This window comes from Nicotiana tomentosiformis, chromosome 6, assembly GCF_000390325.3.
Source record: "Nicotiana tomentosiformis chromosome 6, ASM39032v3, whole genome shotgun sequence".
Taxonomy (NCBI): domain Eukaryota; kingdom Viridiplantae; phylum Streptophyta; class Magnoliopsida; order Solanales; family Solanaceae; genus Nicotiana; species Nicotiana tomentosiformis.
In genome coordinates this window covers 135,603,151-135,630,013 of record NC_090817.1, presented here as the reverse complement: position 1 = coordinate 135,630,013, position 26,863 = coordinate 135,603,151, and the positions used below count along the sequence as shown (strand labels likewise).

Here is a 26,863-nt window from a genome sequence, read left to right as displayed (position 1 = left end):
AGTATTCTTTTCGCCTTTATATATGGGGACGTCCTCTTTAAGCAAGTTGTGTGTCCACTAGTACAAGAAGCTTATGCCAAGGCTTCCTTTACTCAGGGGTGGTTCAAAGGGAACTAGTATAGCCTTTTACTTTAGGCTCCAAAATTTATAGCCTTTATTATTTTTTCACTTAGATATTGGTGAAGTTTATAGATTAAAAATATAATGAAATAGTTATTAAAAAGGAAAGATTGTCTTGTTTTTAACGGAAGAAATATTTAGAATTTTAAATTATATTAATCAAATCTTCATATCAGTAAATAAAGTATTCTGCAACAATATCCAAGGTAATATATTGTAAATATATGGTTAATATCTATTAATTAACATGAATAATAATAATAATAATAATATCTGAAGTTAAAGGTTTAATGTCTCTTAATACTATTATCCTATAAACAAAACAAAAAAAGGCAACATTACATTTTGTATCAATTAAAAAATTTAAGGATTCTTATTAAATTGGGCTTTAGGCCACTAATTTTATTGGGCCTCCTTGAATATGGCACTCCCAAAATGATAAAATTCCGTTTTACCTATGATCAACTTGAATTCTTTAAGATCAATGGCGGCCTCAAATTTTAGATACGATGGGTTTGACATTGGAAATGTATATATTTTATCAATATGCTTAGTTTTTCGAATTTATACATAATGGTACGTAGTGGATTCTGCCGTACCCTAGATTTCATACTAAACTTTCATGCTAAACTGATCAATAATAAGGGCTCGTTTAGTGCGACAGATAACGGATAATTAATTTCAGGATTAACTTTGAGATGAATTTATTCCTTGTTTGGTTGGGATCCCGGTATAACTAATTCTCGGATTAGTTATTCCGTATTTTTATCTCTATGAGAGGATGGAACAATAATTTTGGGAAACCCGAAATAACTTATTTCCCCACCAAAGAAGATTCAATAATTAGACTATTTGGGTTAGTTCTTCTAAACAATGATGGAATTGTTTTTTAGTACTCTAGATGAGAATAAAGGAATTGTAAAGATAAGTCCTGAAAAAGGCTTTTGGGCTTTAAGTGTGACCACATTGAAATTTGGTTTTGGACCACAAAAAATGCTATTGTTTGGAATTCTCAATTGAAAACCTCCAAAGCCCTCAATCACATAGGGAAGGAGGTTTTTATTGGGCTGTTTTGAAAAATGGAATCTTTCTAATATTGAATATTTGGTTAATCAAAGTTGCGTGACAACTTTTAGACGCAAAAGCTTAGGACTCGACCAACTCTTTATTCTGAATTTGCGTAAGCATTATTGGGTGTGTTGGACCAATCAAACGGAGAAACAAAGTCATTTTTGACATGTCATGAGCTCCAAGTATCAATTCTTGCCGTCCACCAACAATGGATGCTTGAATTAATTATATATGGCAGAAAACCTTTAAAAATCATTAAATTTGACATGTTTTACTCGGTGCAAGAAAATTTTATTTAATACGTGCAAATAATACTTTTTAGAAAGATATATACATATATATACTATGTTGACACGGCTTGAAAGATTCAAAAAATATATTAATCTAGGATAGAAAGTAAAATCTCAAAATCAGTAGACTCAAATCCAAGCCACATGAATATCGAATTATGACAATAAACTAAAACCAATTGTGCAAAATCATGCGTATGTAGTGGTGATTCGTGCTTGTGATACATACTTGCTTTTAATTTTTAAATAGCATATAAGATTTGTACTCGGAAACAGAATAAAATGTGAAACTGAAGATCAGTTCACGTCTGTTGTCACACGCTATCAACAGACATTAAGTAGTCAAACAACCAAAAAAGTTTGCCCACTTTGACACGGGCTCTCCCTTACCAAACTTAACTGCCTAAACTTCCAGTCCATGTAGACACATTCATTGGCCAACTGCCCGCACCTAGAAACAGTAAAGGGGCCTCGATTTTTACCAAAGTGGCTTAGAATATTAAAAAGTAAAAGGGATTCAAACTAGTGCCACCAACGAAGTTAATTGGTCAAAACCACTACTATGTCAATAGAACTTTAACCGGCAGAGCTAGACTTCTCAAGGATCAAGTTTCATATTTGAACTGTTGCTAAAAGTTAGCCTGAAATCTGAATCGTGTTCTAGAAGTGAAGATTTTCCTTTTCTTGATTGTGAATGAAGAAAAATCTACTCTTCAAATAATATACCAAACTAGATGGTCAAATCATACGATCATAGAACATTTGATTTTGACCAAAGTCAACCAAACCTAAGACTCGAGTCAGTCCAAATGTTCACACGTTAGGTTGGGTTTACCCACACAGTATCCGTTATACGCATTAGAGCCCGTCTATATTCGAATTTGTGCTGTGTAAGGCCCGTTTACCCACACAGTATCCGGTACCCGCATTAGAGCCCGTCTATATCCGGATTTGCACTGCGTAAGGCCCATTTAAGAGGAAGCACTCTCTATACGCAAGACGTCTGGTTAAAGATGGAGGAATCCTATCCGTCCCACTACGACCCATTTTGGTACACATTAGGAAACTAGTATGAGTAGAAAACTATATGCTTAACTTGCAGTCATTAAAAGAATTATTATAATTTGACTGTTTTTTTCCTTAATCGTCATCTACTGCAACCGTCTTTCTTATCCAAATTGCAGACGAATTATACTTCGAAAACTCACACAAACCAAGATATTAAAAAGCATGTAATATTTTGAAATGGTAAAACCCTAGTACCCTCCTAATGCAGCGTTTTAATATGAAATAAACGATATCAAATTGATCATTAGCCATGAGAGAAGCTTAAAGAAAGGTACTAGAACAATGTAATTGTAACTTTGTAAGGATACGATATGGTTTAACTTTAACGCATTGATAATGGAAAAACATTTACACTATAAAATTATTTAACAAACAGTTAGAACTCATATGTACTTTTTACTATTAATAAAATTAAGTACTCTTTCCGTTCACTTTTACTTGGGGTATACTAAAAATATATTTTTATTTTTATTTGTTACTTTACGCATATCAAGAGAAGATAAAAAAAAAATCCTGTTATACACACAGTATTTATTACTCATTTCAAATTATTTTCTCAAATCCAATAAAATATGCATCAATTAATAGTAAATTATGCACTTTATTTATTATTTTTTAAGTGACATAAAAAATCAAAACGTGTCAAGTAAAAGTAAACAGAGAGAGTACTTTTTATAGTAAGTGTAAGTTAGTAATATAGAAAAAACAAATATACTGTAACTAAGTTGCTACAACTGATTAAATTATAGTGATAGATAAAAGATTTACCGCTTATGGATTTTCAAACGTGATAATGTTTTGATCACGTTTTACTACTTATCCAAAACATGATAATGATGAAGCAAATTTTGACCAGTACACGTGGGGTCTATTAGCTTAATCGTCGGTCAAATAATCCTGTACATGGTCTTAAACTGGCGTGTTCACTCTGAATTTTCCATTTAATTCGCATTAAATTAAGCACGTTCCACATTCTGATTCGCAAGACCAAGTTTCTTCCCACCTGGGGTTGGTCGTGAGTTAGGGGTTGGAGGCCAAACCCAATAAATATATATATTTATATATATATATTACTCCTAAGTCCTAATAAACAACACATCAAAGTCCTTTATCATAGAAAATAGACTCTGCTTATTTGGTCAGTTCATATGGAGGAGATGATGAAGAAGAGCAACATGGCAAAGAAAGAAGACAGATTCTTGGAACAAAACTATGAGAGTGATCATCTTGTCCACAACCAAGTGAAGAAGATTAAGCAGGAAGAGTCTAAACACCATGTCATTGACTGGTCCCTAAGACAACCAGAGATGAAAATGGTTCTAGCAAGGGAGGTTGTCATGACCAGGCAACATTCGAGATCACGCCTTGGACTGAACTCCGGCCAACCCATCTTCGTCGGCGACAACTAGAAGTAGACAGTTCATAAAAGATGGTTGCTAGTTTTTTTAAGGCTGCTAGCTTAGTAGTACAGGTCATCCAATAGGGTCTATGGTTTAGATTTTGTTTCCCATATAAATATGATTTTTGTAAATATTTCGATGGTCATGATCCTCTAATTTTATCTTTTATAGCAGTTTCTTTTCACTTCTTTGCTTCCTCGTTAATTCGGACTCTCAGTTTGCTTCGTCCAACCACTCTTCCAATGGGGAACTTCAAGCTGACAAATTAACTCTGGCTGAAAGCAGAGAAAAACTCTCTTTATTTCCTAATGATTGTTACTTTTCTTTCTTTTCTTGTGTTTTGACCTGAAAAAATAACTTCTTTTGCATCTTTAAGTAAAAAGATGGAATCATGGTAACAGCTGAAAACAGCACAGAATTGAAAATAAAATGTATCTTGTGCATCAGCTTAACTTCAGAAGCTCACAATATTCTTTAAGAATTTTATCATGAACGTGTTGTATGGTTACCGAGTTACCATTCTTGGTACACAGATACTTCAGGTGACAGCCACGATCTTACTTGTTGCCTGAAGCAAACTTTTCTTTCTTTCTGCTTTTTTTCTTCTTCTTTGGACAAGGAAGGAAATGGGAAAAGGTCCAAATTTGCTGCTGAACTATCACACATTCACGCTTAACTTTGTCCTTCATTAGAAGTTGCCAACAAACATACCTTCACTGTTTCCTTTTTGTATCATATATTCATATTTTCCCTTACTCACTAACGGTCCTTTACTTGGACCTGATAAACACTGAAACGTATGATTAATCAATATAAATTTTTGGTATTCATTTCCCGAAAACCTGTTCCTTAACATAAAAGCCATGATGGAACAATTGGAAGATTTCATTTTCACGCAGCAATTCTAGAAATACGTGGAGAGAGGAAAGAATTATATGGAGTATAAGAATAAACAACTTACGTGGCTGCATATATGGCATAAGACATCAGATTGGTGACAAGATTGGAAAAAAGCATTTCAACTATATATTGCATCAAAGAGTTCCTCACACAAACTGCAATATTACGTGTAATATTTTGAAGTAGAAACTTAAAGGCTATATGTGATGCTTTGCATTTATATCCAGCATCATGATGAACCAGCACCAAGTTCTTTAGGTTGTATCTTTATCACATGGTAAACTAAGTAAGCAGCTTTTCATCAAAGATGTTCCTTTAAGGTACTCTTATGCTCCTGCAGAACATGGAAAACGTTTTTGACTTTTTGTTACCATTTCCTGAGAACTTAGGTGCACTATGAATGCAGAAAATGTCAATTACCCAGCAAACTATGGACAACTTACCTCTTGAAAAGTTACATTCAACTACGGCATAAGCTCAGGATTCACCATGTACATTCTGAAGTAGATATTTAGCATTTAGCAACAGAGCATCAGCCTCCTCATTTGCTGTGTCAAGCAAGCGCAGTTCCTTAATCTCTTCTTGCCACTTTTCCATCTGTTCCTTGTGTATTCTGCAAACAATATGGTTCAGCAAATAGGCAATTCATGTCTAACTACTTGCTTAACTTTCACTTACTGAATCAATCGTTCTTCAAATTCATTACTCAGCTCCTTAAGCATGGACTTCCCTGATTCCAGCAGTTCAGATACCTTCTCAAATTGATAACAAAAAGGACGTCAACGATATAGACATGTGAAAATATAGCAAATCAATATATTCACAGGCATGTTTGCAAACTTAAATGCTCAACGCTGCTTTGAATACACCAAAATTCCATCATACACTGAATTGGGCACGGCTATCAACTACTTCTTCCTATATTTTGACATATTACCACTTCCAGCTATATGAGGTATAACAGATAGTACATATACATGCTGGGTAAAATGGTTCATCTTTTCAAGAATATTGGCAATCTCCGCCTCCATTTGTTCAGAAGCCATAGGGACAGGGATCAATGCATGTTCTTCTTCGGCATCCTTCGCTAGTTCGATATCATTCTCTGTTGTTTCACTATCTGCCACCTAGTAGCACATTACCATCTGTCAGGCAAAATATCATAGTATTCAAAAAACGTAAGGTGGATAGAGGGCATACAGAAGGTTTCATGCGCTTATTCGTGAGATCGGCAACTTCTATTTCCATTCGTGATCTGTAATTGCAGAAACTGGACAAATATGACGCGTATAAAAAGTTGTCAATAAACAAGGGAACAAATAAGATTAACTATGTGAAACTTAACAGTGGCGGACCCAGGATTTTGTGCAAGCGGGTTCAATCTTAGAAGTACATAACTTTAGTCGTAAAATAGTAGTTGCCAAGTGGGTTCAAATAAAATATTTATACAAAATTTATGCACCTTTAACCCGCTTTCCACCATGTCCGTCCGCCACTGAAACCTAATTTGTGATATATCTCACATGCTTGTGCATTTATATGATATAGGCTGATACTTGACTAAACAAATTAAATATTTAGTGACTAACTCCTCTCCCAAAAAGGAAAAAAATAAAAAAATTCACAAATTATAGTGGGAGGTCAGTTATATGGCCCGTTACAAGTGCTGAATAAGCTGTATGGCCATCTTCATTGGAGATCAGTAAAATATAACATAGTAGATCTTTGTTGGGTCATTTTCTTCTATTCAAATTGTAAATAGATAACGGAAATCACTTCGTCCAAATTATATAATGACATCCAACTAGCAAAAAGATATATATTTGATAAGTTATGCAAACTAGTTAATATGCCAATGAAACAAACAAACACAATTATATCAGATATTGTATAAACATTCAAAGTTTAGCTCTGAATTTAGCTGTGAAGCTAAAAATAGAAAACACCAAATTATGTATCAATCTGTCATAAAAGAATTAACACTTTGTTTACCCGAAAAATGGATAGAGTTGAATTTATACGCAGTTCCGAGGATATGTGGCGTAACTTAACACAAAATGTATGGATCAATAGAAATATAAACACAGATTGTAGAGAATGCGAAATAGATAAGGTTGTCAGGAACAATGAATCTTAGGATTGAACAAATAGAATCAATGTAAGAAATCTGAAAGAATAATTCTTTCCTGTAGAAGAATGTAGCACTTTTATTACAATGTAAGTCTCTCTGGGACTTGTCCTACAGAAATAGTACCCAAGCCCTTTTATAGTGGAGGGATTTGGCTCTAAGCATAATAAAATAAACATTCAGTGGGAGACCCATAATAAGTCAGTTTTCCCATAGTTTCTGCCAAGATTCTCTCTAGTGGGATTGTAACGGCTTTTGTCTGCGAGCTCGATCTTGCTTAGAACCCTCGATTTGGTTTGAGCTCGATTTCGGCTCGAACTCGTGATCTTGGTTCGAGCCCGATCCTGGCTCGAGCCCTCGAATTGATTCGAGGTCAATGTTGGTTGGTCTCTGGATTATCAGCATGATGGATCTACTCTGCATCATGGTTCGATTTTGATTCGAACTCGATAATGATATCGACTCGACACGGATCGGCCTCCCCAGGTTCGAGGTTAGTTTGTTCCACCTTCGGGATATTACTTCGATAAATCATCGCTCGAACTCGATCGAACGTGTTAAGGCCGAAATCTATTTCGACCGTATACAGATAGTCCCCTCGTTTCCCTGAAAGAATGTGGCGAGAAACGATATGATTTTTTAACAGCTCGATCGGATTATATCCTGTCGTTTCCATCGGGTTCGATTATGACGCTTCTGGTAGCTGTCCCGTCGGTTTAGCCTTTCAAGGCATTTAATGCATGTCAGGCGGTGGTCGGCCACTGTTGATACTGAACCGTCATCGCTTGAACCTATAAATAACCCTTTCTTTTATCTTTTACCATTTTTACACCTTCTATCTTCCAAATTTCCCAAGCTCTTCTTCGTACCGTCTAACTTACCAGTAAATCTGTGATTTCTTTCCGCAAAATCCCTCTTTAATTCTACCAAATCTTTGTCACTTTCTTCTGCTCCTCACCTTTGAATTCGAAAATGGCGAAAACATCGCAAACCATTCCTCAGAAAGAGAAGGCTTCACCTTCACAGTGTGCCGCTGATGAGACACCGGCAGAACCACGGCCTGAGGAGTGTGTTCCCGGGGCGTGTGTCCTTACTTCAGATTTTAAGGTCGATAAAGGTTCATCGGTCCCTGGCCGGTGTGAGCCGGTATCGAGGTACATGTGTTCGATAACCGAGAAGCACCTCGAACAGCTAAAGAAGGATTGCAATTGGGGTGAGAAAGAAATAATAATTCCTACGCCCGACGAAGATATCACTTCTTACGTGAAATGGTTTTTGAATGTGTATACTTACCCTTTCACTTTGGGTCCCCTCGATTCCGTTTTTATTGACTTTTGTCGACAATACCAGGTAACCCTAGGCCAGGTCAATCCTTCTTTGTGGCGGATCGTTATCCTGATCCGATATTTTGTGAGCAAGATCGAGGGGAGGTCGTTCACCCTCGATCATCTCATCTGTTTGTACCGTCCTCGACTTTTTCGAGGAGGATTAATAAAACTCCAGCGTCGGGCTACCAAGGCTCTGTTCTCGAGTATTGACGAGGACAGGGACCGGGGTTGGATGGGCAGGTTCGTTCGAGTAAGGACTTCGGACCTGATTCCAACCGAAAAGATGCCCTTTCCCGAGGAGTGGAATATGAAACGTAAGTGTGATCTTGCTGTTATTTCTATTTTCTTCTTTTATTCTCTCATTGACACTCCTCTTTTTTTTGTAGCGGTTTCCTGGATGCCCGGAGCAATTCCCGATCTCAGGAACTGGGTACGAGCCTTTGTTTCGACCTCCACATACGCCGAGCGCTCATGGCGTGATTTGTCAAAGGGTCGGTGGGAGGCCAAAAATCACGGTAAGCTCATTTCTCGGACTCTTAGATGATCCGAACGAGGTGGTTTTCAAAATATTTTATTAAGGTTTTCCATATGCAGGTTTGGGTAAAGACGCGGTTTTGAGGCCCTTGTCCAATGAGGAGGAAATTTCGGCCTCTGTCCCAAAGCCGGTGAAGAAAAATAAAAGGAAAAGAGCCTCGGTTCCCGAAGATCTAAAACCGAAGAAGAGGACGGCTCGTAAGCCGAATAAGAATGTCATTCCTTTGACCGTGAAATCCGTTCAGCGTCTAAGGGATGGAGATGAAGAAGAAGAAGAAGAAGAGAACAATGAGTCCGCGCTGGCGGTCCGAACGAAGAGAACCACCGATGCCTCATCGCTGGCTGGATCGATGATGCTCCATGAGGCTCTGCCTCGAACTGAAGATATACTGGAGAAAGATTCGGGTAGAGTCATTGAACTCTCGGATATCGAAGACGCATCTCATCGGAGTCAACCGGTAGGGGATATGACCGAAGAGGCCCTCGAACCGCGGAGAACGCTCCAGGCGATTCATCTGGGCAGCAGCAATCGAGGATTCGCCTACCTTTCACGCTTTTTCCGCAGGGGTGATTCGGGAAGCTCAAACTCTGGGAGCCCTCGATCTAGACAGGCCTCACGATGAAGGAGATCCCTTTCGCGGCCTGTTTACCGGTATTGAGGACGTTGCCGGTGCTGGTGATGAATCGGATCTTTTTCACGGGTTGCGGCAGGCTTTGAATCAGGTGAGCTTTTAAAAATATTTTGTCGGTACTATCTTTTTGTTCGTTTTTCGTTAACTCCACTTCTTGTTTCTTTGTAGGCAGCGGCAGTTCATCGAGAACAATGTTCTCGATCCCAGAATGAGCTGCATCGATACGCGGCCGACCTACAACGGGCTACTAACGAGGGGAACTCCCTCAGACTTTCCCTAGGGCAGAGAGAAGAGGAAATAAAAGACCTCCGAACTGAGCTGGCCAAGGCTTAACGAGACCAGACCGATTTGTCTGAGCAGATAATAATGCTTTTGAAAGCCTATGGGCTTGATACCGGAACGATAACTAACATTTCGGTCTCGCAGCTGCAGCAAAAAATCGAGATGATCGGGAAGCTTCGTGAGGAGGTTGACGTGATAAGAACGGAGTCTTTGCGATGGAAAGAAGGTATGGACCGCTTTGCTGCGGAAAAAGAGACTGCTCGAGCCCAGTTATCATCGTCCGAAACCCATCTTCAGAAAATGAAGGAAAAAGGCCTGGTTCAAGCAAGAAGAATTGAGGAGCTTGAGGCTCGGTTGGCCTTTGTACTTTCCAAGGCTCGTGGCCGTTTATCGGGCCGATGCTGAAGCTGCCCAAGTTCAGGCAAGAGAGTCAGCCGAGTCCGCCGATATTCGAGCGCATTGGGTCGCCGAACTTGCTAAGTGTCGATCCAGAAGGGAAACTCTCGAGGAGATCCATGCTCGCGGCTTCGATCTCGCTGAAGAGATAAAAAGGGCCAAAGAACTCGAAGCCGATGCTGAAGCTCTGGTTTCTGATGGCGATGACGATGACGATGGGAGCAAGAGAGGATCCGAAAACGGGGGTGGAGGCCGATAAAGAAGAGACCGCTCCTGACCGAGAAGTTTAGTTCTTAGTTTTTACGTTGTAATCATCCATGCAGATAAATCTGTATATAGACATATCTCCCTTTTTGCCGACTTGCTTCTGTTTTTGTTTCCTGTCTTGTGAGGACTTTATTCACGCTTTATGAATGTTTTCACAATGATTTAAACAACTTGATCAAATTTGGACTTCGTAGCCTCTGTAACCGAGCGAGCGCTTACTCGAACTTGGAACGATGTAGCCCTTAGGCTTATTAGTTGTCAATGGTTCGATCTTGAAGAAATGTAGCCCGTAGGCGTAATGGTCGAGTGAGTGTTTGCTCGAACTCGAAATAAAAATAGCCCGTAGGCGTAATGGTGGAGTGTTTGCTCGAACTCGAAATAAAAATAGCCCGTAGGCTTAGTCGAGTGAATGATTCAAACTCGAAGTAGTGTAGCCCGTAGGCGTAATGGTCGAGTGAGTGTTTGCTCGAACTCGAAATAAAAATAGCCCGTAGGCGTAATGGTCGAGTGAGTGTTTGCTCAAACTCGAAATAAAAATAGCCCGTAGGCTTAGTCGAGTGAATGATTCAAACTCGAAGTAGTATAGCCCGTAGGCGTAATGGTCGAGTGAGTGTTTGCTCGAACTCGAAATAAAAATAGCCCGTAGGCGTAATGGTCGAGTGAGTGTTTGCTCGAACTCGAAATAAAAATAGCCCGTAGGCGTAATGGTCGAGTGAGTGTTTGCTCGAACTCGAAATAAAAATAGCCCATAGGCGTAATGGTCGAGTGAGTGTTTGCTCGAACTCGAAATAAAAGTAGCCCATAGGCTTAGTGGTCGAGTGAGTGTTTGCTCGAACTCGAAATAAAAATAGCCCGTAGGCATAATGGTCGAGTGAGTGTCTGCTCGAACTCGAAATAAAAGTAGCCCGTAGGCTTAGTGGCCGAGTTTATCTTAATTCAGATTGCATAATAAATCCCAAAATAGAAGAATTTTCCTTGGATATAAGAAGCTGATAAAGAAGAGAACTTTCTTCGCACGCTATTACGCGCCTGGGTTCGGGCCTATCTATATGATCATGGTTCGCTTCGACCATTTGGCTCTTACAATTTTTCCTATTGGAACCCTGTTGTTGTGAAATAACTTTCTTGCGGCATCGGAGTTTGTTGTAAATGTTGCACGATTAATGGTTGCCTCATTAAAAACCTTGCCGAAAAACCCATTTGGGATAAAACTGGTCTAAGGGAAAAAGAGTGCAACACGTGCTTTCAAGCGAGAGAGCCATCTTAGCCTTGTTCGGACTTCTGCAGGGGTCAGTTTTGAGATATAAACGAATATGGAAAGGCTGTACCTTAGCAATAGTACCGTTTTAGACGTGATACATTCCAGCTGTTTGATAACTGTTTGCCGTTTATAATGTCGAGCCTGTACGATCCCTTTCCGATGTTCTCGAGCACCTGATATGGTCCTTCCCAATTCAGTCCTAGTTTTCCTTCGTTCGGATTTCGGGTATTGAAGGTAATTTTTCTTAACACTAAGTCCCAGGGCTTGAAATGGCGGAGCTTGGTTCTTCGGTTATAATATCTTTCGATTCGCTGCTTTTGTGCGGCCAATTGGACGAGAGCAGCTTCTCGTCTTTCGTCCGATAGTTCGAGGCTGGTATTCATGGCCTCGTTATTTGATTCTTCCATCGTGAATCGAAATCTGGACTGGGTTCACCAACTTCGACTGGTATCAATGCTTCGGACCCATATACTAAGGAGAATGGGGTTGCCCCCGTACTAGATTTCGACGGCGTCCGATATACCCAAAGGACTTCGGGCAGGATTTCTCTCAATTTCCCTTTAGCGTCGTTCAACCTCTTCTTTAAGCTTTGAATGACAGTTTTGTTCGTTGATTCGGCATGTCCATTCCCACTGGGGTGGTATGGCGTTGATAGTATCCTTTTTATCTTGTGGTTTTCGAGGAATCTTGTTACTTTGATGCCAACGAATTGTTTTCCATTGTCACACACTATTTCGGCGGGTATGCCGAATCGGCATATGATATGATCCCAAATAAAGTCTATAACTTCTTTCTCTCTTATTTTTTCGAACGCCTGCGCTTCAACCCATTTAGAAAAATAGTCAGTCATAAATAAAATGAATTTGGCATTACCTGGGGTCGATGGCAGAGGGTCGGCGATATCCATTCCCCACTTCATGAATGGCCATGGGGATAGGACTGAGTGGAGTTGCTCTCCGGGTTGGTGGATCATCGGTGCAAACCTTTGACATTTGTCACATGTACGAACAAATTCCTTCGCATCTTTGCCCATATCGATCCAATAATACCCTGCTCTGATTATTTTTTGAACTAGTGTATCGGCTCCAGAGTGATTCCCGCAAGCACCCTCGTGCACTTCCCGTAGGATGTAAACGGTATCTCCCGGACCCAAGCATACTGCCAACGGTCCATCGAACGTTCTTCGGTACAGAGTTCCGTCCGAAGGCAACGTGAATCGAGTTGCTTTAGTCCGTAAGGTTCCGGAATCTTTACGGTCCGATGGGAGTTTTTCGCTTTTCAAGTATTCAATATACTTGTTTCTCCAATCTCAGGTTAAGCTTGTAGAATTTATTTCGGCGTGACCTTCTTCGACTACCAATCTCGAAAGTTGAACAACATTCCCCGGGCCTGAATCATCTACCTCGACCGACGACCCCAAATTCGCGAGCGTGTCGGCCTCATTATTCTGCTCCCTTGGTATATGTTGTAAAGTCCACTGTTTGAAATGGTGTAAAGTGACAAGCAGTTTATCTAAATACCTTTGCATTCTACCTTCTCGAACTTCGAAGGTTTTGTTTACTTGACTCATCACCAGCAAGGAGTCGCAATTGGCTTCAATGACTTCTGCTCCCAAGTTTCTAGCTAGCTCGAGACCTGCAATCATGACTTCATACTCGGCCTCATTGTTAGTCAACCTGATAGTTTTAATAGATTGCCTAATAGTGCTACCCGTGGGTGGTCTCAAGACTATGCCCAGCCCGGACCCTTTTACGTTCGAAGCCCCGTCCGTAAAAAGGATCCATACCCCCGATGATGTACCTGATTTCAACAGTTCTTTTTCAACTTCGGGTACGAGGGTTGGCGTGAAATCGGCCAGGAAGTCTGCTAAAATTTGAGACTTGATGGCCGTGTGGGGTTGATATTCGATATCGTACCCACTGAGTTTGATGGCCCATTTGACCAGTCGGCCTGATAACTCGGGTTTGTGCAAAATATTACGAAGCGGGTAAGTGGTTAACACACATATGGGATGACATTGAAAGTACGGCCTTTACCTTCTTGAGGCGCTTATCAGTGCAAGTGCCAATTTTTCTAGGAGCGGATATCTAGTTTCCTCTTCTCCTAAGGTTCGACTCGTATAATAGACGGGGAATTGCGTACCTTGCTCTTCTCGAACTAGGACACCGCTTACGGCGACTTCCGATACTGCCAAGTACAAATAAAGTTTTCGTCTGTTTTTGGAGTGTGAAGTAGTGGTGGGCTTGATAGATATCGCTTTAGTTCCCCTAATGCTTGTTGGCACTCCGGGGTCCAAGCAAAATCGCTCTTCTTTTTTAGTAGAGAGAAAAATTTGCGACTTCGGTCAGATGATCTTGAGATGAACCGGCTTAAGGCTGCAATCCGACCCGTTAGCCTTTGTACGGCCTTCACGCTGTCCACAACGACGATGTCTTCGATGGCCTTGATTTTATCGGGGTTAATCTCTATTCGCCGATGTGACACCATGAAGCCGAGAAACTTGCCCGATCCGACCCCGAAAGCACATTTCTCGGGGTTGAGATTCATGTTGTATTTCCTCAAAATCTCGAACGTTTTCCTGCAAATGAGTCAAATGGTCCTCTGCGCGCAGGGACTTAACTAACATGTCATCAATATAAACTTCCATTGATTCTCCTATTTGTTCTTCAAACATTTTATTTACTAGGCGTTGGTAAGTAGCCCCTGCGTTTTTTAGCCCGAAAGGCATCACATTATAACAATACGTTCCATATTTGGTGATGAATGAAGTCTTTTCCTGGTCCTCCGGGTTCATCTGGATTTGATTATAACCGGAATAGGCATCGAGAAAAGTGAGGATCTCGTGGCCGGTCGTGGCATCGATCATGCGATCGATGTTGGGCAGCGGAAAGGAATCTTTGGGGACTGCTTTGTTCAAATCCTTATAGTCCACACACATTCTAAGTTTGTTCCCTTTTTTAGGGACTACAACTACGTTGGCCAGCCATTCGGGATATTTCACCTCCCGAATGGACCCTACTTTGAGAAGCTTGGTTACCTCGCCCTTTATGAATGCATGCTTTCTCCCGGACTGGGTCTTCTCTTTTGCTTCACCGGTCTGAACCTGGGGTCCAGACTTAGCTGATGCGTCGTTATGTTCGGCGGGATCCCTGTTATATCTAAATGGGACCAGGAAAAACAATCGATGTTATCGATAAGAAATTAAACGAGTTTCTTCCTGAGTTCGGGGCTCAACCCCGTTCCCAAGTATACCTTTCGCTCGGGCCAGTGCTCGATCAATATGACTTGCTCTAGCTCCTCGATTGTTGATTTGGTGGCTTCGGAGTCATCGGGAATCACGAAAGATCGAGGGACCCTTTGATCATCATCCTCTTCGATTTTCTGGTTGTCTGGCTGGGTCGAAGCCGATGTCTGTGATTGCTATTTGGTGTCACGTTCTCCTTCCGGGCCCGATCCTTTTATCGGCGAAAGTGAGGACATTGGTTTAGCTTCGTCGACGGCAAACATTTCCTTTGTGGCTGGCTGTTCTCCGTACACCGTTTTGACACCTCCCGATGTCGGAAATTTGAGGGCCTGGTGTAGGGTCGAAGGCACAGCTCTCATGTTGTGGATCCATGGCCTTCCGAAAAGGGCGTTATATCTCATATCGCCTTCGATCACGTGAAACTTCGTTTCCTGGATGGTTCCGGCCACATTTATTGGTAGGATTATCTCACCCTTGTGGTTTCGCATGCCATATTGAACCCGTTTAGGACCAGAGTTGCGGATACGATCCGTTCCTGTAGGCCGAGCTGTTCTACCACCTTCAATCGGATGATGTTGGCCGAGCTACCTGGATCGATTAACACACGCTTAATTTTACTTTTATTCATGAGCACGGATATTACCAGTGCGTCGTTATGAGGTTGGATGACCCCCTCTGCATCTTCATCATCAAAGGACAAAGTCCCCATGGGTGCGTAATCTTGAGTCCGAGATCGCTTTTCCCTCACCATCGATGTTTTACTGCGTTTAAGTACTGGTCCGTGAGGGGTATCGATGTCGCCGATGATCATGTGGATGACGTGTTGCGGTTCTTCTTGCTCGTTTTGCTTGCTGAAATCCCTGCTTTTAAAATGGTTCTTCGCCCTATCACTCAGAAACTCCTGAAGGTTTCCTTTGTTAAACAAGCGAGCTATTTCCTCTCTTAGTTGCTTGCAATCTTCCATTCTGTGGCCATGGGTACCATGATATTCGCACGTTTGGTTGGGATTTCTTCGGGCAGGATCGGTCTACATGGGTCGAGGCCATTTAGTGTCTTTGATGCGCCCAATGGCTGACACGAGAGTGGATGCGCCAACGCTGAAGTTATATTCTGATAATCGAGGTGCTTCTATAGGATTGGCGTATTTATCGAAGCCGCTCTTACTCATAAGCCCCCGAGAATTTTGTCCTCGAGCAATCCTTCGATTATTCCGAACTGCATTGTGTGCTGAACTATTGTTCACCCGATCTGCGACGTACGGTCGATATCGGTCTCTGTTCGACCTTTGTTCTCTGTCGATCTCCTTTTGGTTTTTAGTAACCGTCTTGTTCTGATGAACGGGTCCGTACGGAGCTCCCAACTGATCGTCCTCGACCCTAATTTTCGATTGGTATCGGTTGTGCACATCCGCCCAAGTCATCGCCGGATACTCGATCAAATCTTGTTTCAGCCTATGTGATGCTGTCGAACTTAGCTCGTTCAACCCTTGGGTGAAAGCTTGTACGGCCCAATCGTCTGTGACCGGGGGTAATTCCATACGTTCCATTTGAAATCGGGATACGAATTCCCTCAGCATTTCATCCTCCATTTGCTTTACTTTGAAGAGGTCAGATTTCCTTGTTGCAACCTTTATGGCACCAGCATGTGCCTTTACGAATGAATCTGCTAACATAGCAAAAGAATCGATGGAATTCGGCGGTAAATTGTGGTACCCGATCATCGCTCCCTTTGAGAGGGTCTCCCCGAACTTTTTCAACAACACAGATTCGATCTCATCGTCTTCCAAATTGTTGCCTTTTATGGCACATGTGTAAGAGGTGGCATATTCGTTAGGATCGGTCGTACCGTTATATTTGGGAATTTCGGGCATACGGAATTTTTTGGGGATTGGCTTCGGTGCCGCACTCGACGGAAAAGGCTTTTGTATTAATTTTTTCGAATCAAGCCCCTTTTATCATTGGTGGAGCCCCCGGGATTTGATCGACCCTGGCATTGTACGTTTCCACCCTCTTGTCGTTGGCTTCGACTCGTTTTGTGAGTTCCTTGAGCAATTTAGTAATTCCGGGAGTAGTCCCCGATTCTTGCTCGTTAGATTTCACTATGGCGGGCTTTGTTCTGGGGTGACTTCTCGAAGTGGATTGGTATCCAGTCTGCTTTGTGCTCGAGTCTGGCTCTGTAGCTGAGCTATCGCTACTTGTTGGGCTTGTAGCATCTCGAAGATCATACGTAAGCTGGCCCCGATTTCTCCCGCGTTTTGGGTGTCTTGGGCTACGGATCGAGTACCGCTCTGAATGCTTCTTTCCGGTTCGGAGCGCTGATTCACCTCCAAAGCTATTTGTGAATTGGCATCCAATGGTATTTCGGCTCGAATTTTGGGTACTTCGATTCGAGCCTCGGTGCCATCGTTAATTGGCCTTCCGGCCCCGGGTGCCAAGTTGTTGGTTTCATCTTGAAGGCCGACTTCGTAATCGATCGGCGAAGCCATTTGATTGGTGGTTATTCGTAGCTGATCCGAAATTCAAAATGTTTTCGAAAATAAGTGCAAAGCACAATGGAGTGTCTTTTCAGATTTGTATCAAAATAACCACTATTATCCTCGGCCCCACGGTGGGCGCCAAACTGTTTACCCGAAAAATGGATAGAGTTGAATTTATACGCAGTTCCGAGGATATGTGGCGTAACTTAACACAAAATGTATGGATCAATAGAAATATAAACATAGATTGTAGAGAATGCGAAATAGATAAGGTTGTCAGGAACAATGAATCTTAGGATTGAACAAATAGAATCAATGTAAGAAATCTGAAAGAACAATTCTTTCCTGTAGAAAAATGTAGCACTTTTATTACAATGTAAGTCTCTCTGGGACTTGTCCTACAGAAATAGTACCCAAGCCCTTTTATAGTGGAGGGATTTGGCTCTAAGCATAATAAAATAAGCATTCAGTGGGAGACTCATGATAAGTCAATTTTCCCATAGTTTCTACCAAGATTCTCTCTAGTGGGATTGTAATGGCTTTTGTCTGCGAGCTCGATCTTGCTTAGAACCATCGATTTGGTTTGAGCTTGATTTCGGCTCGAACTCGTGATCTTGGTTCGAGCTCGAGCCCTCGAATTGATTCGAGGTCAATGTTGGTTGGTCTCTGGATTATCAGCATGATGGATCTACTCTGCATCATGGTTCGATTTTGATTCGAGCTCGATAATGATATCGACTCGACGCGGATCGGCCTCCCCAGGTTCAAGGTTAGTTTGTTCCACCTTCGGGATATTACTTCGATAAATCATCGCTCGAACTCGATCGGACGTGCTAAGGCCGAAATCTATTTCAACCGTATACACACTTTCATCAGAACAAGCTATGGATCAATGTAGAGACAAAAATATGGCCAAAATCGTTAGAAAAATTACAGAAATTGCAATTCTGACCGCCTAAGAAAAAGAATAGGATTACTCTTAATCGGAACTACACAAAATGGAAACAGCAGTACATTCCAAGGCTGAAGAAAATAGAAATTCATGTACGCTCAAACTTTTAGATTCAGAAAAATAAAATCATTTCTCATACTTGTGAGTTAAAGAGAACCGAGTAAATTCGCTTCAAAATTTTCTCTACGATTCTTCATTGCAAAAAAAAAAAAAAAAAAAAAAGGTAGTTAACATCGAGAAATAAGATCGGATAATTGATGGAATTAGTAGTCATGAAATTAACAATTAACTTAAATTCCATAATTTTGCCAATTCACTTCTTCGTTAACAAGCAAAATCAAATCATTTCTAAAAATGGACTAGGGTGTTTATCTCTAGAGGAATACTGAAGAGGAAATTAGCTGAAGGAATTGAAAGAAAAAATCTAGCTGAAGGTAGAGAGAGAAAAAAAGAAGGGAACTTACGTCGACTTCGCCGGAGAAACGAGTTCGCAGCTAATTTGAAAATGGGAAGTTTAGCTGAATAAGAAGATCGCGCGTAAATTAAAGATGGGCCGTTATGGTTTTGGGCTAGTGAGTTTGAATGATAAGGCCCAATTCGTTTATCCACATTCGGCCCAAATCATTTTATTTTGAAATATTTATCACCAGATAATTATTTGAAATTGTTACACCAAAAATCCAGGTGTTTTCTTGCATATGTTTTAATTTTATTCTTTAAATAGATGTAAGTTGTTAAAATTTGTAATAAACAAATTTAAAAAATTGCATACTGGAGTGATTTTGGATTAGAATAAGTTTGAAATTAGAAGTGCGGTGGATAGTTTATTTTTTAATTTTGTTCTACTTTTCTCAGGTTATACATATTTGTTTTAAGAAAATAAGGCCGTAAATAAAGAATAAAGATTTTTTTGGGGGTTGGAAATTTAAGTCTCCATCACCATGGTGAGGTTAGAGGTGCAATTACTCCCACGCAACTCTACTAATGGTTTGTGAATAGAGATAATAGCGTATTTGGTCTCTCTATTGATAAATTTAAATTTTGATTCTTTGATACTCCCTCCGTTTCAATTTATGTGAACTCATTTGACTGGGCGCGAAATTTAAGAAAAGAGAGAAGACTTTTGAACTTGTGGTGTAAAATGAGGCACGTATGTTTTGTGTTGCTATAAATCATTGCATAAAGGTAAGTTGTTTTCAAATAAGGAAAGGGGTCATTCTTTTTGGCACGGACTAAAAAGAAAATAGATTCACATAAATTGAAACGGAGGGAGTATATGATTAAGTACATTTAATGTTTAATTAATTAAAATATGTATTTTTTCTCCGGAAAATTTTGAAGTATTTTAAGACCATTAAAAAGATTGGTGGGTGCTAATTATATTAATTCGGGTATGAAAATGACTAATAATATGAATGATATCAATTGATCATGATAATATATGTATGATGTACATTAAGACAATGTAACGTAACCTTTCACAAAGGGTTTGCAAACTTGATTGGGTATGTCACCAAGCAAGATAAGAAACCCCACGTATGGGGAGAATTTTCAAAGGAAGAAATCTTACAGATCTGAAGATTTCAACAAATGATTTAGGTTCATGAGCAGATTGAACTGAGATGGGGTAAGCTCGATCTTTTGGGAAAAAACGATCCATAAGCCTTCAACATGATAAGAAACTTGAGAGGATCGACGAAGTTGAGAGATTCAATTGCAGTAACCCTAGAGGATTCGACCTATTTTGCTTAAAGAGAGAGAGAGAGAGAGAGAGAGAGAGAGAGAGAGAGAGAGAGAGAGAATAGTGTGTTAATTGAAAGAAAGAGAGAGGAAAAACATAAATAGCGTATTTCATGCATCAATGGTAGTATATACCATAAATACATATTTTGCTATAAAATATAAAAGGTAGCTACAGAAAATAATATTTTAAAATAATTTTGGTTTATAATAAATAAGGTATATACCTTTGCTATAGGAGTTAATTCCTTATATATAATTTTGGAATGTAGGCCTAGGAAAATTAGGAGAAAAGCGAGTTGGCCCTTTAACATGGTAAAAATAGCACGGGCTAGCCAGTTTTCGGACTGGTAATTCAAAAATAGTCATCGTTTGCAAAGTCATTGAAAAATAGCCACTATTTTGCTGCAACACGGACCGGTCCAACATAATATACTGGAGATTGGTGCACCTGTGTATGAACTTCCAGCATAATATACTTGAGATTGGAGCACCTGTGTATGAACTTCCAGCATATTATGCTAGACCGGTATATTATACTGGAACTTCAGTATATTATGCTAGAATATTTCCGAATTTGGAACAGTGTTTTAGTTCAAATTTATTCTTACATGAAAGTGGCTAAATTTTGATTACTTTTGAAATTGTGGCTATTTTTCAATTACCACTTATAAAATGTGGATATTTTTTAATTTCTCTCTTTAACATGGTCAAATCAAAGCAGCAGCTAAGCAGACATTTCTCATTTGTCACAAATACTTGATGGATTGGATTAAACGACAATTAAGTTAACATATCAGCCCGCTAAGCCCCAATCTCACCCCATGGAGTTATATCCATTAATTTCGTCTTATTTAGATTCATTTCATTCCAAAATACTAATTATATTAGTCATTTACCATTCATTCAGTGAAGATATAGAGTGTTTACGTCAAATCAATAAATACAAAATATGTGTTTGTATATACATTTTTTCTTATTTAATCAAAATTAGTTAATATATATATTCCCACTTCATTAGATTATTTAATCATAATAAGTTCATGTAATTTGGTATAAAAATACCCTTGCGATAAGTTTTTACGAGAAAATAGAACAAAACAAAAGAGTACTGTAAATTGTATGAATACAAATAGAAAAGCTAATCTTGTCGACGGCGTGAGCGGCGTGGTTATAGGCGCTAAAGACTAGTTTCATTGGTCGTTTCCTATATATTTAATTGGTTAGTTAGACTTTTAATTTGTCGCACGATTAGGTGACTTATTTTCAAGGTTAGTTTAGCGAAGGTTAAAGCTAGCAGAAATAGAAAACTCAATGTCTCTTTGACTTTGTGTTAACAGCTTGTAGTAATTGAAGGTGTACTACTAAAGTTGTAAGATTGTGTGAAAGTAATTATGTTCCATTTTTTTTCAACAATGCATTGTGTTCATAACTCACATAATTTATAGTTAATGCGATTCATTAACTCTCACATCTTGCCAATCTTTTAAATACAAAATTTAAGACAGAATAAACAAGTTTAATATTCTAGTGCAACACACGAATACCAGTAACAACACATGAAGACGCAAATAGTAAGCTACCTTAACATACTTCTCCCTAGAAATTGAGTTAATGTAATGTAATTCAATGTTACGCTTTGATTCCAATCAAAAGGTCTACAAAGGTAAGTCTTGCCAATTGTTTTGGGGGGAAGAGGTAGGACATTAGGCTTTCATTGTTTTTCTTTGGGTAGTTGAGCAAGTGGGAAAAAGGAAATTTGAAAAAATGCAACTTTTGTAAAGGTTCCTTCTGTTAATTTCAGAGAAAAGGGGGGGGGGGGAGGGAAGAACCTGTTTAGAAGCTATAATGGGGTTTTTCTGAGTGCGTGAAAAGCATTGTGAAAAATCATGATGGTTTTGGATACCTCATTATTATAACACACCCTTTTCGAACAAAGTTAAAAGACTATAATTAGCCCTTCAACCTAATAAGTACATAAAGATAATGTTTAGTCTCTGATCTTTTAGATTTGGGAGTATATGGCATGATCCACCTTTTCTATTAATTTAACTAGATCATTTCTCAATTTCCAATGTTCAACTAATGCCCTGTAAAGTACAAAATATTTTTTTCACGTCTTATTTGTCGAGACATTGTTGCTTCTATTGTTAAACAGTTATAGATTTAAGATAACATATTATAATAAATTAAATTTCACTAATAGTATCATTTTTTTTACATCATTAACTTTATTGATAATATATATAGGTAGAATTCTAATTAAAAAGAAAGACTTTTCATATCCAAGCCATTAAAGAAACTCCAATACTTGTTTCAAGTGACCTGATGATTTTGTAGTATTGTGTTTTCCATATTATTATTATTATTATCGTATTATCTTAGCCTTCAATTTTTATTACTATATGTTATTTCCCTTATGTTTTCTTATTGTTTCGTTTTTTTGTTGTTGTTATTGTTCTTGCATTCATTGTTTTCATATGATTTTTTCACTACTTTTTTTTTTCAAACCTGATGTGAATTGCTTTTTTTAAACCGATGATTCATCGAAAACAACATCTCTAGCTCGAGAAGGTACAAGTAAGATCTGTATACACACAAACTCTTTTCAGACCTCGCACTGTAAGAATATATTGTGTATATTGTTATTGTTATGATTCTGTAATGGAGTATAATTTTTCCTTCAAGATGAAGTTAAAAAAGATTCTTCTGTTTCACTGGACATAACAATTATTCTGGTCATTTTCTCACATTTACTGAGACATTGATAGTAATACTGTAAAGCTACTCTGGAGAAAGAAACATACCTTTACCTAAAAAGTGACAGAGTATATACTGGTTTTTCATTTTACATGTATTCATTTATTGGGAAACTAAACTTAGAACAAGGTCTAAATTCAAAAGCAAATACCTGCGGTCTCCATTGTCCCCACCCTCTACTTTCACATTTCTTGTAGAAAACAACCCCTCTTTGCTTCGGTGAGTGCTAAATCTGCTGACAAAACCAATCTAGACAATATGGGGACCAGCTAATTATCAAGAATTTCTACAATTTATCTCTCTGGTCATTTTGGTCTCTAGTACATGTCCCTCTCTGCTCAACATTTTCATGCTTACAGACAAGAAAATATGACATTTTGATTATAATACTAGTAAATTGTATTAGGCATGCTATTTATTTAATACCCTCCACTTATTAAGTCCATGACTTTCTGTTTCTGTCCTCCACTAAGCCACAGTATATAGCTCAACTCTATTAGCTCACACCATATTCACTCAATTAGCTCCTTTTCTTGTTTCCAACATTAACTTGCAAAATTCAAAAGCAATGACATTGTCTATCTTCTTCTTTCTTCTTTGTGCTTTTGTGGGAATTGCGAATGGATTTCCTCAACCAGACAAAATCATTCTTTTGCCTGGACAACCACAAGTGGGATTTCAACAATTTTCAGGCTATGTTACTGTTGATGATAAGAAACAAAGAGCTCTCTTTTATTACTTTGTTGAAGCAGAAATAAATCCAGCTTCTAAGCCTTTGGTTTTGTGGTTGAATGGGGGTATATCAGAATTTTTGCCATTTGGTTTCTTGATAAAGTTTCAAACTTGAGTATTTGTATTTGTTTTTGTAGGACCTGGTTGTTCTTCTTTAGGTGTAGGTGCATTCTCTGAGAATGGTCCTTTTAGACCAAATGGACAAGTTCTTGTTAAGAATGAGTACAGCTGGAACAAAGGTGAATCTTGTTGTATTCAATGAATTTTGTCATTATTTTTTTTTCCTCGTTGATTTTGGTCGAGGGGAGCCTTAGCAGTAATGGTAAAGTTACTTTTACGTGACCAGGAGTTCACGGTTCGAGCTGTGAAAACAATCGCAGAAATGCATGCAGAAATGCATGTAGGGTAAGGCTGTGTAGAATACACTATCATTCCCCGGATCCCACGCATAGCGGGGCCTTAGTGCACCCTTTTTAAAATGATTTTGGTATTGAAGAGGATCTACCAGAAACAGCCTCCCATATCCCACTACCCTCCCAGCTCCCACTCGTGTGATTATTCTGAATTTGTTGTTACTGAGTTTGTTGTTGTTGTGAATTTGTTGTTGTTGTTGTAAATGATTTTGGTATCTTCAGTCTAAGCAGCAGAAATGATTCTTTTCTTGAAATATTGCAGAGGCAAATATGTTGTATTTGGAGTCTCCAATTGGGGTTGGCTTCTCTTATTCAACTAATACATCTTCATATGAGACAGTTAATGATGTGACAACAGGTAGTTAGCTACTTAAAACTATAGTTTCATTCTGTTTATTTGCATTAAACATGGATTGCACGTTAAGATTTTCTTATTTTAACTTAAAAAGTTGATCTCCAAAAGCTTGCTCTTTTTGTTGTTTCTTTTAATCTTTTCTATAATGAGCATGTGATGCCCATCACCATTCGTTTTGTGCTGATTAGAGTAGTTAAATAGCTTTTCTTTTTGGTGTAAAGGAAAAGCAAAGCAGCTTTAACTTTGATAAGGATACTGGAATGCTACTGATTTTTACTTGTTAATTGCTCTATATTTTTCTACATATCCTAAAGCTGCTACACTTTTGTTTCTTTATGTTTTTAAGCTAGGGACAATGTTGTGTTCTTACAACGCTGGTTCAACAAATTCCCACAATATAGAAACAGCAATTTATTCTTAACTGGGGAGAGTTATGCAGGTAACCATTTCTTGGACACATTAATTAACATGAAATTCCTAAGTACCGAAGCGGGCTGACATATTTTAATTTCATTCTTTTTCTTGGTTATTCATATTTTTGGTATGTTGATTACAGGCCATTATGTACCTCAACTTGCCAAACTCATGATTGAGCTTAACCAGATGAAAAAGTTGTTCAATCTGAAAGGAGTTGCAGTGAGTATCACCTAATGGATTCATTTATTAATTCACATTTGCAATCCAAAATTGTAGGATTAAGTTAACAATGAGTTTCATTTGATGAAATGCATGATGTTTGTAGTACTTGGGCAGCCCAGTGCACAAAGCATAGGTTCCGGGGAAGGGTCGCACCCCGAGGGGTGTGACGTAGACAGCCTAACTTAATGCAAACATTACTAGCTGCTTCCACGGCTCAAACCCGTAACCTATGGGTCCGAGATCAAAAAATTAGTTCTTGTTTAATCCTATTCTTTTTCTCTCTTGTCATGGCAGTTGGGGAATCCGGTTCTGGAATTCGCTACTGACTTCAACTCGAGGGCTGAATATTTCTGGTCTCATGGCCTAATATCAGATTCCACATACAGAATGTTCACTTCTTTTTGCAATTATTCTCGTTACGTGAGTGAGTACTACAGGGACAATGTATCGCCAATGTGTTCAAGAGTCATGAGCCTAGTAAGTAGAGAAACCAGTAAATTCGTTGATAAATATGACGTTACCCTGGATGTCTGTCTCTCATCAGTGTTCTCTCAATCCAAAATTATATGTCCCCAAGTAAGTCATTGCTTAAACTGTGTTCATATCTCAATACTTTCTCAGTTTTATTTTGTTAGGCTTCTCCAATGTCTTATTGAACTATATTGACTATGTTTTACTGATACTAATTACTAGGAAAACGCTGATGCTGAGAAGATAGATGTCTGCATCGATGATAAAACTGTCAATTACTTAAACCGAGAAGATGTTAGAAGGGCTCTTCATGCCAAGCTTGTTGGAGTTCGCAGATGGGATGTTTGCAGCAAGTCAGTATTTCTTGCTATGCTAAAAGGGACTAATAGCATAATACAGTGTCAATTAAAAAACTTGATCTTATTAAAAAAATCTTAGCATATTGTAGTCTCATAAGTTCCCTAAATAGAGCACAAGAGAATCTGCTTTTTGCGACATTATCTAAAGAACAGATAATGCCTTCAAATAGATTAGCTAAATAAATGAAATATGTTTCTTCATAGCTCTAGAATGCTAGACATGCAAGTCCGCATCGAACCACTTGCTACAATTAAACTCAGAAGGAATTTGTATCAAAACTTTAAGTTCTGTAGTTGCACCTTTAAAGGTCTACCTATTTTTTCAGGATTCACTAATATTTTCCTTCTGCTGCCGCAGCATTCTGGATTATCAATTACTTGACATAGAGATACCAACAATCTCTATAGTAGGATTGCTTGTCAAGGAGAGAATTCCAGTCTTAATTTACAGGTATGTATACACTACAACCCGATATTATAAGAGTTCTATCTAATGCCAATGTTAGTAAATAGATCTATCATTTCTTGAAATATCTCTTATGATTCAAGATCGTAGTGTAATGTGTTATTCTTGACAACAGTGGGGATCAAGATTCTGTTGTTCCATTGACTGGAAGCCGCACCGTCATACATCAACTAGCAAAACGGATGGGGCTTAACACAACTGTACCCTATAGAGTTTGGTTTGCAGGGCAGCAGGTAAAGTTTAGTTTGATATATTCTGTAAAATGACATAAATAATTTTAATGTTACTTTCATCAAAAAGTTCATTTTCTTCTCTTTTTTCCTCATTTTAGGTTGGTGGATGGACTGTAGTGTATGATAATATTCTTTCATTTGCCACCGTTAGAGGGGCTTCTCATGAAGTTCCTTTCTCTCAACCAGAGAGATCACTTGTTCTGTTCAAGTCATTTCTTGAAGGCAGGGCACTTCCTGAAGTATTCTGAGATCCTAAATTGGTGATCGACAACCACCACAGCAAATAGGTCTTTCTTGTACATACATTTTCACAACTAAATGTAAAAGGGTCTTTTTTTTGCTTTTT

At 38.9% G+C, this 26,863-nt stretch overlaps 2 protein-coding genes across 4 annotated transcripts; one reads left to right on the top strand and one right to left on the bottom strand.

Moving 5' to 3' along the window:
* Window positions 1-4,952: 4,952 nt before the first annotated feature.
* On the bottom strand, window positions 4,953-18,939 carry LOC104092772 (uncharacterized). Of its 3 annotated transcripts, none has more exons than XM_070177862.1 (6): window positions 18,814-18,939; window positions 6,050-6,119; window positions 5,821-5,976; window positions 5,528-5,601; window positions 5,293-5,462; window positions 4,953-5,183 (listed from the first exon to the last, which is right to left on the bottom strand). In XM_070177862.1, exons 2-5 carry the CDS (start codon window positions 6,095-6,097, stop codon window positions 5,327-5,329), a joined length of 414 nt encoding a protein of 137 aa, XP_070033963.1. In that variant the 5' UTR covers window positions 6,098-6,119; window positions 18,814-18,939; the 3' UTR covers window positions 4,953-5,183; window positions 5,293-5,326. The 3 variants fall into 3 exon arrangements, with proteins under 3 accessions (XP_070033963.1, XP_070033964.1, XP_070033965.1); XM_070177863.1 differs by having other exon boundaries at window positions 5,827-5,976; window positions 18,814-18,929; XM_070177864.1 differs by having other exon boundaries at window positions 5,827-5,976; window positions 6,050-6,104; window positions 18,814-18,854.
* Window positions 18,940-23,283: 4,344 nt separating this feature from the next.
* On the top strand, window positions 23,284-26,769 carry LOC104094828 (serine carboxypeptidase-like 45). Its single transcript, XM_009600823.4, has 10 exons — window positions 23,284-23,646; window positions 23,719-23,820; window positions 24,257-24,352; window positions 24,696-24,788; window positions 24,906-24,985; window positions 25,283-25,564; window positions 25,682-25,812; window positions 26,177-26,269; window positions 26,400-26,517; window positions 26,616-26,769. Exons 1-10 carry the CDS (start codon window positions 23,418-23,420, stop codon window positions 26,763-26,765), a joined length of 1,374 nt encoding a protein of 457 aa, XP_009599118.1. The 5' UTR covers window positions 23,284-23,417; the 3' UTR covers window positions 26,766-26,769.
* Window positions 26,770-26,863: the final 94 nt, after the last annotated feature.

Excerpts from the sequence above, each read along its gene's own strand:
- LOC104092772 (XM_070177862.1), bottom strand. The coding sequence starts at position 6,097 with ATGGAAATAGAAGTTGCCGATCTCACGAATAAGCGCATGAAACCTTCT. Across the intron at positions 5,977-6,049 it reads ATAAGCGCATGAAACCTTCT|GTGGCAGATAGTGAAACAAC; the intron begins GTATGCCCTCTA and ends ATGTGCTACTAG. Across the intron at positions 5,602-5,820 it reads ATTTTACCCAGCATGTATAT|GTATCTGAACTGCTGGAATC; the intron begins GTACTATCTGTT and ends CAATTTGAGAAG.
- LOC104094828 (XM_009600823.4), top strand. The coding sequence starts at position 23,418 with ATGACATTGTCTATCTTCTTCTTTCTTCTTTGTGCTTTTGTGGGAATT. Across the intron at positions 23,821-24,256 it reads TGAGTACAGCTGGAACAAAG|AGGCAAATATGTTGTATTTG; the intron begins GTGAATCTTGTT and ends GAAATATTGCAG. Across the intron at positions 26,518-26,615 it reads TTTGGTTTGCAGGGCAGCAG|GTTGGTGGATGGACTGTAGT; the intron begins GTAAAGTTTAGT and ends TCCTCATTTTAG.